Source organism: Buceros rhinoceros, unplaced genomic scaffold (assembly GCF_000710305.1).
Source record: "Buceros rhinoceros silvestris isolate BGI_N320 unplaced genomic scaffold, ASM71030v1 scaffold4720, whole genome shotgun sequence".
In the NCBI taxonomy this organism is placed as follows: Eukaryota; Metazoa; Chordata; class Aves; order Bucerotiformes; family Bucerotidae; genus Buceros; species Buceros rhinoceros.
Window position 1 is genome coordinate 62,180 of NW_010391239.1, and position 12,750 is coordinate 74,929.

The window sequence follows — 12,750 nt, forward strand, 5'->3', positions numbered from 1 at the left end:
CGCTCTTCTGCTCCAAACCCTGGATTTTTGACAGAATTGCAGAGAGAACAAGCAGAATTGCACCCACACATGTTGCTTTTTGATTAGCCTGAGGGCTCCCGCTCTTCAGTACGTGCTAGAAGACAGAACTGTTTTGCCCTTTTGAAATGAGAGTTTGGAGGCTGTTTTTAGGAGAAATATTGTGAAGACACTGCTGTCCACTGAGCTGAGTTAGTGCAGGCTTCAAACTGGCTTTTTCCACTGGGGAACATGAATCCTACTAAGTCTTGCAAAATCCTCGTTTAAGCAGAGGTTGTACACGCAGATGCAGCTCTTTTCTAGCACTGCTTTAAGGGACAAACTTTGAAATATAAAGCTTACTTTATGAAATACGAAGTTCTTTTAAAAAAGCCAGACAAACCCAAGCAGGTTTTTCAAAGGTACATTTGGACTTCTTGCTTGGAGAAGCCTTATGACTTTTTTCTGTGCCTGCACAAGTGTCTGAACACGTGTATTCCTGTACACGCAGTAGTTGCCATTGCCTCACGTATTGTTTCAACATTCAGAAAGTATCTGAAGCTAACCAAGGCTAAAGCGAGCTTGAAATTCACCCATCTAGCAAAACCCACCATTTCCCCCTATTTGGGAGGAGACACTTTCCCTTACTTAGGGCCTCAGACGTTAAGTCTTTTTACAATGGGCCAAAACATACAGCTCACCATTTTCCAGCAGAGGAAATAAAAAACCAACCGCTGCACATGTTCTTGGCCAGTGGTCCCTCTGTATCCTGTCCTACAAGCCCCAAAATATTTTCTCTCGCTTTTTTTCTACAGCTCAGGTGACAGAGGCTAACTAGCATTTCCTGGCCAGTCCTTGTAGTGACCCCCTTACCTCGTGGCCAGGTTTTCAAGTAGTAGCTCTGCAATGAAATAAGACTGGTTTGATTTGGTTTTTTGCCTTCCCCAGAGAGGCATAGACCCATGAAGTTAGAGCACAAAACCTCTTTGGGTTTCAACAAGGGGAGAACTCTGGCTTTACTCTCTCATATATATATATATATAGATAGATAGATCATAGAGAGGTTTTAGAGGTGGGGACAGATAAACCTGTTGAATCTGAGTGGTGTTTCAGATCTTTGATGAAACTTGTTTTGCCTCTTCAGAGTTCACATGCTTCTTCCTTTCTATAGATACAATTCCAGGAATAAACTCTCACTTACTATGGTGATGCATTAAAATTAAGAACCGTAATGATGTTCAGATAAATAAGGCAGTTGGCTCAACTTGCTGGGAGGCACTTTATAGGGGCTGGTGGTGGGAAGGGCAGATTTCACAGCTTGCAAAGGTCTTCCCTGTAGAGATGTAGACAGATACACCAGCTGCCTCAGAACTTCAAAGTCTATAGTTCTCCTTTTTCTATTTTTTTTCTTCTCTACCATCTCTCCTCAGTTTAAAGCTGTGTCAACACTAGTTTCTCACTTTCTTCCATGTTCCTGCCCAGCTTTGTCCTCTCATTTTTCCACTTGTTTCACTTACAAAAGTATGATTCCCTATTTGTAGGAAGTACGTAGCCCATAGCTGTCCTGACTTCCATCAAAACTGCAAAACCTGTGATTTTGTGTTCTCTGAAATTCCTCTTTCTGTAGTCCTCAAATCACTGCATTCTGTAGAGTTTTTCTGATTAACTTTTCATTTTGTTGCTTTTGTTACCCAGCTGTTTCATCTTGTTACTTGTGATTTCATATTTAGGCTTCTCGGGATACTGCTCTTTTGACACAGATTTTGGGTTCAGTAGACCTAGAATTGGGCTTTTTCAATATTATCTCATTATTAATAATAAAAATGCAGTCAGGTCGTAATTAACTTGTGTTGTTCAAAACCAGACCTGTATTATCTCCCAAGCATGGATAGATCTTTATTAGGAATCTTGAGGAGGGAACGGGGCTGTGAAAGTGGTTGGTTGTCTTCATAAATAATGACATTTTCACCAGACAGAAGTTAGGTGGATCATTTGAAAACTGCTTATTTTCTTAAAGAACAGTCGAAACGGTGTTTTATTGTTTCCTTTTCCTGGACCAAAGTGAGCATCACAAAATGTTTCCCAAGACCAAAACGGTCTGTCTACCTGCAACAGCGACTCAAATGTCGGGCTTTCTATAGTCAATTATTTGGCAGATTTGCTGTGCTTTTTGAATTCTGACTGAACGTTATGGGAAGATTGACTTTGGGTATCTTTTATTTGTTCTTATACAAGTAGGTGGATAACGCTGCCGTTGTAAGCAAAGCACTGCCTTCCCCAGTGGGTTTGCTGGCTGCCGTGTAATATTTGTTCACCAGCCTCAAGAGCAAGGTTGGCAGTTTTACAGCGGTGGTGTGTGTCCAGTACTTGTGAAATGCCTTTGTTATCTTTCTGGATAAAATGAGCTATGTAAATGTACAAGAATAATGTTGTGGCTGAGCATTCTCACTGGTCTTGTGCCTTCCAAATGGGAGCTGTGCGTGCCAGGGCACTCTGGGAACACCGCAGCCATTGCAGCTATGTCGTTGTCATCTTGGCACCACGTGAACAAGTTGAATCCACTGATGAGAAGTTTTGGTTGAGAACATTGTTCTGAAAAGAAGAAAGATAGCCGTCATTTTCACAAGCCCTAACCAGAAAAAGAACACGTGTGTAGACTGAAAAATGGCAAATAAGTACCTGAGGTTCCAAGGTTCCCCACTGCCAGAACACAATGTGTATTTACTGGAAGTCGTTAGCGTCCCTCAGACCTGAATGCCAGTAACAGAGAAAATGTAACTTGCATTGTGTGAGTTCTGTCTTTAGGCTTGGTGTCACGGTAGGAAATGCTGTTTTATGACTTACACCAGCCATAGCCATTTCCTCCTGGTTCAGCTAAGCCCATGAAAATAACTTATTCTGATAACGATGGATGTAGAACAACTTCCATTTGAATATTTTTGGCAGCTCAAATATATCAAAATATGATTGTAAAGCTACTTTTTATTGATTCCAGAAATAATCTTTCATGTTTTGTCTCTATTTTTCAAACAAAGCCAGAAATATTTCAGTAGTTTTTCTTCTTCCCGCCTCCCCCACCTTTGGAGAGGAAGTGGAAAATGTGGATTGAGAGACGTCTTAAATTAATTGCACTTATGGAAATGATATATCTAATTACTATTCTATTCCCTACCGAGATTTAAGAAATGAGTAATCTGTCCAGACAGACGTATCTGCAGTAGACATTTTGTTCTAATTTTTGAGACTGATAATCAGAGATGAACTTTGGATGATGGCTGTGTTCATTCTATGTCTTTTTAAAAAAATGAACTACTTAGTAAAATTTTGCAATAGGAAAAGATCTTTAAACTATTTGGAAATGTTTATAAGTTTTAATGTTGGCTAATTTGCTTTTTGATTATACTTACAAGTATACTAGTAACATCTGTTGTGCAAGTTACTGCACACAGTTACCATCCTGCAAGAAGTTCATGCTTTCATTAGGCTCCAGTTTCCAGAACTTGGCACTGAAGGATCTTTAAAAGCCCAGGCACTGGAGTTCTCTTCATTTCTAAAGTACTATAAGTACGAAGTCCTTAACAAAACATGCATGCACAAATTAATCAAATGCTAGAGGACTGAACCTCGTCTGAGGCAAACTAGGTCTTACCTACCTGGTAAAGATACTGCAAGGACAGACACCACAACTACCAGTTTTATTTGCTCCATTAGCAAACAGGTCCGTTGAAGCCAACTGAACAACTCCTAGGAGGAAAGTTGCATGAAAAGTGGTTAGAGGAAGAAATTATTGGTGACTGGGATTCGTGTTTAGAGTGGGGTGACGCTCCAGCATCGGTGACAACAACAAGGTGTGTTAAAGAAACCCAAAGTACTAAATTAGATTGGCTGTACTGGTGTCCATCTCTGTGTGCAGTTTTCTCTTTCCCGCACCTAACTGCATCTTTTCCATGCACGTTGCTGGTCTGAACTGTGCATTTACTTTGAGGTACCTAGCCTTAGTGACAAATTTTTTGAGAATTTGACCTTTGAGACAGACACAAAACATTTGGTTAAATTTATGGTTTATTTAATAATCGCTTGAGCTAAGTTTATGAATTGACTGACTGTTCTTAGCAGAAAAAGAGCACTTAAAAGTTTTTCTTATTATTTCAGCATTACAAAGTAACTGCCTAATATGTGTTTTGAAAAACTATGCTTGTTTTACTACTACACCATGTGAAATATATTTCCTTCTAAAATCTGTGGAGGACCACAGCTCTTCAACCTAGGTACCAACAGCAGGATCTTAAGTCAGTTAGCCTGGCTATATGAAAGTAACTTAAAAGTTGAGTGCTAATTCTTTTCTGCCATAGCAACGTCTATCTGTTGCAATACATTGGGATCACATATGGATGCCAGGTATCAAATTCTTCCGTAGGAGCCAAACAAAGAGTTTGTAGAGGTGAACTTGTCTTTGAACAGGCTGCCGAACTTCTCTTTGGCTCAGTTCCCCAGCTGCATAAGTATGTACAGCATTGCTGTATATATAAAAAGGATATATTGAGTGTATATGCGCACACACACCAGCCACTTGTGGAATGGTGATGTTTGAAGTGTATATATTTATTTTCTTGTACATATTGCATTGAGCAAATGAGTTTCTACATTACAGGAAGGTTAAGGGATTTAGCTCTCAAAAAGTCAATGAAAGACTAAATAATCAAAGCTAGGCCGCTCGAGTTGTCATGAGCTTACGTTAGCCACACTATCATCCTTCCCCCTAAACATAGTTTTAACATTAACTACTGGCAGGGCACGTGGCTGCTTTCCAAACATGCCTTTTCCTCACGGAGGGGACCAGGCGATAGTAGTTTCCCAGTCCTTGTGGAAAAACTGATGCACAGTATCTGTTCATGACCCCTCTGCACTGTGGTGAGGGTCCTTTAATTGGGAGGAAGGAAACAGTGCATCCTCTTGGAGCCAGTGGCTTTCCAGAGTTATCCAGGGCCATGCGAACCCAAGTGCAATGCATTTTTTCCTGCCTTCTTGGCGGTAGTTAAGTGAGAAGCGCTAAACCAGAGATCAATCTCTGCATGAGGAAACAATCTGTGCTTCCAACCCCAGCAGTGCTGCTTTGCAGAGATTGGGGGTCTTGTTGCTCTGCCGACTGATGGCATCTTGCTTGGGGTGAGGTTCCTGGCCCTGCTTTGAACCAGGATTAACTACATATTTTTCTAGCTGTGGTTCTGTTTATGAGAAGGGAGAAGTACCCAAGGGGCATGCACCCAAAAAGGGTGAGGAGAAGAGTAAAGTTAATTTTTTCAGAAGGCACACAAGGTGAGTGGTTGGGACATCATGATGTAAGTCCAGACTGTTCATCAGGTATGGATGGATAGTGTTTGCAGTAGAAGAATAAACTGTATGATGGAGGAAAGACGGCTTGTGATTAAGGCACTGAACCCAAAGTATCTTGTCAAAGCCTGGTTCAGTGGGAGATTTCTTCAGTGGTCCTTAAATTTCATTTTACTTTTTAGTTATGCCAATGTCAGTACTTAGTTTTCTCTCTTTTCTTTTTACTTGTTGGTTTGTACTGTGGTCAGTAACCGCCATTAGAAGACATTTGTCGGCAGAGTGATACTGAAAAAATCAATGCTTTTGGGGTGCAGCTTAGTACCTCAGTATACGCTAGAGAAAATTTAAAAATTGTACAAAAGGTGGCAAAAGTCTTTGATATCGTTTTGGGTTCTCTTTCAACATTGTCATTCGCAAACTTCTATTCCTGGATCAGTTATAGATTCAGAACACTACTGTAGATCAAGACATAATGCGTTTTTTACAACAGTGTGTAACTGTTTTTATAAATTTTGTTCTTGTTTCTTAATGGAGGATGTTAATGGGAAGAAGACTTTATTAAAAAATACAGACCATAACCATTCCTCTACAATCCACATTTCACACTATTTCTCTTTTTACTTGATTGGGAGAATAAGCCTTGCTGGGCATGATAAAAATGCTTTAGACATTTAAACAGAGGCAATGATACTGCTTGTCCTCTGCTCAGCTTTGTTTTCTCCCAACTGCGGATTAAATTCTGTTTTGAAGTATCTTCACTCTTCAAACATACTTATAACTGGCACCCCAGAGAGATAGCCACAGGATTGTGCTGCAGGAAATGCTGGCTAAATGTTTATACTTTTGGAATTTAGAAAAGTATAAAGCCCAGTAATTCAGTGATCCGCCTTTGGATGTGCAGAATAGCAGCAGGGGGAAAAAAGGACAATATTCTATTGTGATGTTAATATCTTTGAAATCACTTTGAAGTTTTCAGTTTGTGCGGGTGCTTGAAGAGTGCAGTTTTATGCTGGTGTTGTTAGATATGAAATATGTGTGATTTTTTGAGGGATTTAAATGTGGCATGACAGCTAATGGGAGGTGTGTGTGCTAGTGAAAGGGACTCAAAATACTTAAGATTGAACAAAGGACTTGACAGTTCTGTCGCATAATGTGCAATAACCACAGACCAACATGTGTAATTGCCCAGCCTACGAGTAACACAGATTTTCTGTTGCTTTATTGTTCAGTTTTGCCAGGAACATGCTTTTCTGCTCAGCATATACTGTAGATGGCAGTAAGGTTATGCTAGAGAAGGGTACATGGGTTGGAATAACAAAATTAAAGAAACGTGTAAAATCTGCAGATGGTTTCAGGTTTTGAATCTAAGCTCCCTATTTATAGGAGCTTTAATACTTTTTTGAAGCACCACTTGATTATTGTTTGTTACTTCTTATAAAGGCCAGGCCAGGTTTTTCTTTCCACTTTGTTTGGTTCTACCTGAATTTGTTTGGATTTGTTTCTAAGCAAGCAGACATCTTTGCAGTTTATCATGGCAGATGTGAAACATGACAGTTTGTGGATTCACAGACAGTTCAGATGCTCTCTCCTTTTCCTGGCATGGGCTGTGAATCAATCCATTGATAGATTTCGGGACTATCTTTATATTTCCATAGTTTTCAGTGGCCCTCTTTCTCCTCTGTGTTTGCACACAGAAGAAATTAAGTAGGACGTGGTGCCCTTGACGTAGCAGTTCGTCTCTGGTGACGTCTGCCAAGGTTAAGAGTAAAGCATAGTGCATGCTGAGCAGTGTCCTGCTCCTGAGACCTTTCTTTCAGCCACACTGATCCAGAAGGCCCAGAACTCAAGACTCCTCAGCCTTCCCAAGTAATTTTCACCCAACTCTGACATGCTGACCGCAGCTGACTTTTCTCATTTCCTGCAGTCTTTGGTGGCTGATGCCTCTTCTTCCATTATAACTCTTCAGTTTCCCATGGTACTCTCTCCTTGCCTTCTGTAAATATGTTCTCCTGTTGCTCTTCCCCTCATGAGTGCCTTCCCCAGGCAGAGGTTTACTGAGCAAAATACTGTCATCAGTCCTTTCCTTGGATGTGGGAATGTGAACTCACAGATGGCATGATGTTGTCACAGCTCCAGACCTGGGTATTCCTTTGCCACATACACACATCTGTATGTGAACACAGACACACATACATCTGAAAATGTGGAAAGCAAAGTTTGAGAGAACTGAACAGTATTGGAGACTCTTTGCTCATGAAACCTGGGTTGGAGACTGTTAGCACATTGTAAACACCTGTTCCACAAATGAGATCACAGCAGTAATCCTGTTAAAGTCCCCCAAGGGCTTTGTACTAGCCACAGAAAAGAGATCCTCTGGTGTCACTTCTGCCCCAGTGACAAAAGAGGCTCTATATACTCAGCCCCACGTTGCATCGGTTCTCCTGCTTTGGTCCAAGTGTCCTCCTCCTTACTAACCCTCTGTGTCCTCCTCCTTACGAACCCTTCGTGTCCTCACTGTATGTTAAGTTCACTTGTTCTCTCCAGCTTGCCACAGGCACTTATCAGCCCTCGCCATATGGGTTAATATTGCTGTCATTTTTAATGGAATAGGTTTTTTGTAAGGAATGGCTATGTGGGTTGTGTGGTTTCTTGTGAGACAATGACCATGTTATGATTTCTTCGCAGCCATTACAAAACAACCCCACCCTTTCTGGGTTTTCTGGGTCCCTGAGAAGGGGACTCCCATGTTAAGTGGAAATGTGCAGTGTTAACACTAAGGAATAGCATCCCATAACGAAGCACATCCTTGACTTTCAGGGATGAGAAATATATCTAATCGCTGACCACTATTTTTAAAAATGTAAAAAAAATATATATATCCTTAAGGTCCAGTTTCTCCTTTTATTTGAACTGAAATTAAGTCCTCTACATAAATTGAGGTTACCCACATCATTTACGGCAAGTAAATGTATAGAATGTATATAGAATCATATACATACGTAGTGGAATCACCTCTAGATGTAGGATTTCATGCTTCATTAATATTTACTACAGTCTTCAGCTCACTTCTTTGCCCTCCTGGAAAGTTACACAAAAAGCATTCTGTACCCAGTATCAAAATAGTAAAATACCCAAACTATCATAACCAACTTTTAAAGATAATTCCTGAAGCAGATGTTCACAAACAGACAATTTTTATTAAAATAACAGTGGGAAGGAATTTGCTTTTGTTTTGTTTGGCCCTCAAGGAAATTAAAAAGGCTTTCTATAATTTTGATTATAACTTCAAGAGAGGATTTTATTGTATCAAGGATGTGGTTGCATGAAGGATGGAAACCTTAAGGGTCTAAAACCTGTTTTTAAAAGCTACAAATTGAACTTCTCATGTTAATCTTAGGAAATAAAGTCCCGTGGCAATTTTCTCTTCTGATGTGCAGAACATGTAGGTCTGTTATAAAAACCGATAATACAAAAATGGCACCCACTTCTACACATCTGCTCCCTGAGCATATGTAAAGAGTATCTGCAGATTCCTGTGACTAAAATAAGTACGTACGAGTAATCCTGCTGGGGCAGAACAACAGAGAAGTAGCAGGTTCTTGGGCTGTTTGACTTTTCTTTTTCTTTCGTTATCATAAAATAATTCACCTCCATTTTAGACTCTGAGAATCTAGGAAAATCTAGGGAAAGTTGCTGTTGGTTTCAAGTCTCCAGTAAGCCAAAGTATGCTGGCATCAGTGGTGAAATTTCACTGGGATTTTGTGATGGTGATGATGTTTGAAGTACAAATGTTGCTAGTAATGATATTTTCCTGCTAAAGAAAGAACTTGATCTGATTTCTAAAGCAAGTTTGAACAACAGGGAACTAGAAAGTTTTCTTTAATTCTCTTTGTCTGAATCCCTGTATACATCTGAAAGATGCTAGGAGTCAAGGGAGACATGGCCCTCCAGAATTCAACAGTGTCCCTTTTGTGAGGTGGTTTTTCAGAACAGAACCACCATTATCCATTTGCATGAATTGAGCAGCAGACGAAGCTTTGCTTATGAGAGTTGGAAAAGAGACTATGTCCATAGTCTGCACACGAGACTGTGAACAAATGACTTTTAAGGTCTAAATTAATTAAGGTCTAATTCCAATTACTCATAGGGGCCTCTAGGTCATGGGACCTCTGTAAAAATTGAGTTCATAGGCATTTATGTCTACTTAACGCGTATTTAGCAAGTGGTTGTAGGTACGCGTGTAATGTACATCCATGCACTCAGTAGGGTGCATCTATCTCTAGGTTAATAGCATGACCCAGGGCTGTGGTCCACAGTTATCCAAAAATGAGGCTTGTTAGACCACGCTGCAACTTCTGTGTCCTTTGCGTAGAAGCCAAACGGCAGAGGAAAGGGATGGTAAGAGGCTGGTGTGTGACTGGTCTCGTGTTGCTGTGAACGTAACATGTAGTTGGGGGTACTGGCAAGGACCTGGGCTCTAGGAATCTCTGCTGGAGAAGCGCTCTCAGCAGTTTGAACAAGCTGCTGCCTTTTTTCAGACCCCTGTGAGTTCAAATGTACTTGAAGAAAATTAAAGTTGCTGAAGAACTGAATCTAAAAAGCCCAACTCAACAGAAACTTAGTAGTAACAAAACAGCACAAAATATTCCTACATATAGCCAGTTTGGGAATAAAGGATGGTAATAACTGGTTGATAAAGGAAGACTAAAGCATCATGGTTTACCCAGCAGGAGTAAGAAACAGGTTTAGAGTGGTAGGAGTTACATAAATGTTTAATTATGATGAACGAAATACTGATTCAGTGGTCTCAGTAGTGCACTGCAAAGTTTGAGGAGTTATTCTTGAATGCTTACCAAAATCTGTTATTGAAATAATTTTTGTTTATTTGAAAAGCTTCAAAAAACCCAGAGATGTGAGAGGTTTTTTCTAAACCAAAGTGAAAACCACTTGCATTTCTTTAAGTACAAGGGATAAGGAAACAAAAAGATACGGAAAAGTGATTACCAGCCCTGCAGCATCTTGAAGGCTTGTAGAGGAGTTGTTGATGCTCCTCATTTTGTAGGGTCAGAATCGTATTTTGCCTTCTGAGCTACAGATTACACAGCTGGTAGCAATGGGACAAGGGAAATTACTTAGCAAAAAGAAGAGTCTGCTGATTCTGTTGCTGTCGCTTTCCTCCAAAGCATCTTGATCCTTAAACAGAAAGATTTGAGACTGAACTTTGAGCGATCACTGGCAGGAAGAGAAGTACCTGTGCTTGCACAGCAGTGGGCTGGTACTTGTGGAGAAGACAGGTACACCAAAATGGCAGCAGAGCTCTCCAGAACGGTGGTGGAGCACCCGTGAAAGACAATAGACCAGGCTTTTCTGGAAGAGAGTTTCTTACAAAAAAGGCTGATAGTTGGAATTTGGGTGCTGGGAGGTGGGCGTACCTTGGTCCTCTGATCGCTGCTGTTTTGTGCAGTTGTGGACACTGAGAGCACTGGCAGCATTTACTTGGGACCCAAGTGCTAGCTTGGCTTTAGGTTCAGATCCAAATTTTGCATTAGTCTTAATTTTAAGCCAATAAATCTGTGTCTGCCTCTTCTGGTCTGTGTTTATTAGAAATACTTTATGTGCATTTTTTTCAAAAATCGTGTTGCGTATTAGAGGACCCTTCCCTCAGCATAGTTTTATCTATAAGGAGCAGAGTACCCATGAAGATTTGGGACCCGTTTTGCTTTCATTTATGTTGATGTAAACAAGGAACAGTGATTCCAGATTGGCACTAGGAGAAATCGGCTGTTAATACCTGGGCTGTTTTTTCTGCACACTGTTTTCTGACAAAGTAAGATTCAACCTAATGATGCTGTTACTTAATACTGTCATCTCTTCTTGATTTGCAGATGGGCTTCTTCCGCCGGAAGTACAAAGAAATTATCGAGGCCGAGAAGAGCAGAAAGGAGAATGAAGATAGTTGGGACTGGGTCCAGAAAAATCAGTGAACTGCTCGCAAAAACTAAAGCCCAGTCATGTGACACGCGCTTGCCAGCCTATAGGTCCTGCTCTCGTATCTTCCATATGTGGAAGAAGGAATCTTCTCCAGATTTTTCGGAGACCCCATTGATGCTGTGTCTTTATCACTCCACCAAGCTAGGGAACGTATCCTGAGGTAACCACTGCAGCCATGTCAGGTGACTGGAGCAATTTACCCTTCATTTCCGAGCTGAACTTTGAACTTTGGTAACCAAGCTGCAGTGCAGAGCAATATTTATAAATCCAGCTATGTGGTATACCCTCAGGGGAAGACTTACCTTAAAATATTTTTTATAGATATAAGCTTTTTATATTGATTATGTCTTTATATTTGTATCAATGTTTTATAGTTTCTATTGAATAGTTCTATAGTTCACTCAAGCACTGATATCTGGCTAAATCCTTGGAAATACATATATGTATATATAAATCCTAGTGTACTTCTGAACTTCAATGCAAGAGAGAAAAGAGAGGTTCGCAGATAAAAGTAGCTGAAATCCTCATATGCTTAATTCACAAGGCTTGGTATTGTTGTATATAGACCATTTAATGGTGGTAAGCCAAAGTGTTTTCACTATCTTTTTTGAGTTGAATTCGGTGTTTGAATTATAAACTAAAGAACCTAAAGTGTTACACAGATGTGACATCCTGTATCTGAATCTATACTCTACTGGCCTGAATGGGAGAGGATGAAAATGCTTCCTTGGTGACACGTACCAAGACTTGTAGCTTGCTTTGGCTCGCTGAAGAAAGCGTGTTTTCCTTTGGGAAGTTTTCTCATGCAGTCTCTGGTACTTGATAACGGTGCCTAGGACTGTATAATTGAGATACCAGAAGGATATAATTGGGCCAACCACTATGACACTGATAAATTCCTTGCAATTTTAAAAAAAAAAAAAAAAAAATAGAGCCATATTAATGTTGAGATGGATAGTTTCTAAGCTACTGTTAATGATTGTGATCTGTTGCTATCAAAGCAAGTGGTAAATTGCTACAAGACACGAGCATTATGCCTGCCTTGTCAGTTATATACACGAGTCATGATTTTGCTTATATCATGATTTTAAGAGAGATCAGTAGATGCAAGGGTTAAGATGCTTGGCTCTTTGGATCTTGAGATTCCCTGTCTGGGTCTTCCAGGTGCTGAATGTCATCCTTCCTCAAGCATTAACAAGGAAATTTAGTCTCAAACTGCCACTTTGTTGGCTGGTAATTCCTTGGCAAATCATTTGCTGAATGAGAATAAATTTAGTTGTAATTAATTCAGCCATGTTTCTTCAAAAAGCTCTTGGATTTCTGAATAGAAATAGTGGAACTCTGTAACACTTGGTTTTAGATTCTACTTGTACTTTGCACCTTGTGTAAATAAGTAGTAAATGTCATGTTGGTATAAAATCCATTTAAGGG

At 40.1% G+C, this 12,750-nt stretch overlaps 1 protein-coding gene across 1 annotated transcript in view; it reads left to right on the plus strand.

The window, feature by feature from the left end:
* Positions 1-12,481, plus strand: part of LOC104497500 (integrin alpha-9-like) — a gene marked incomplete at its 5' end in the record, with an annotated part of 53,283 nt that extends 40,802 nt beyond the window's left edge. The window contains one exon of the mRNA XM_010140762.1: positions 11,214-12,481. Coding sequence (XP_010139064.1) covers positions 11,214-11,312 — 99 coding nt within the window. The remainder of the gene's footprint in view (positions 1-11,213) is intronic.
* Positions 12,482-12,750: the final 269 nt, after the last annotated feature.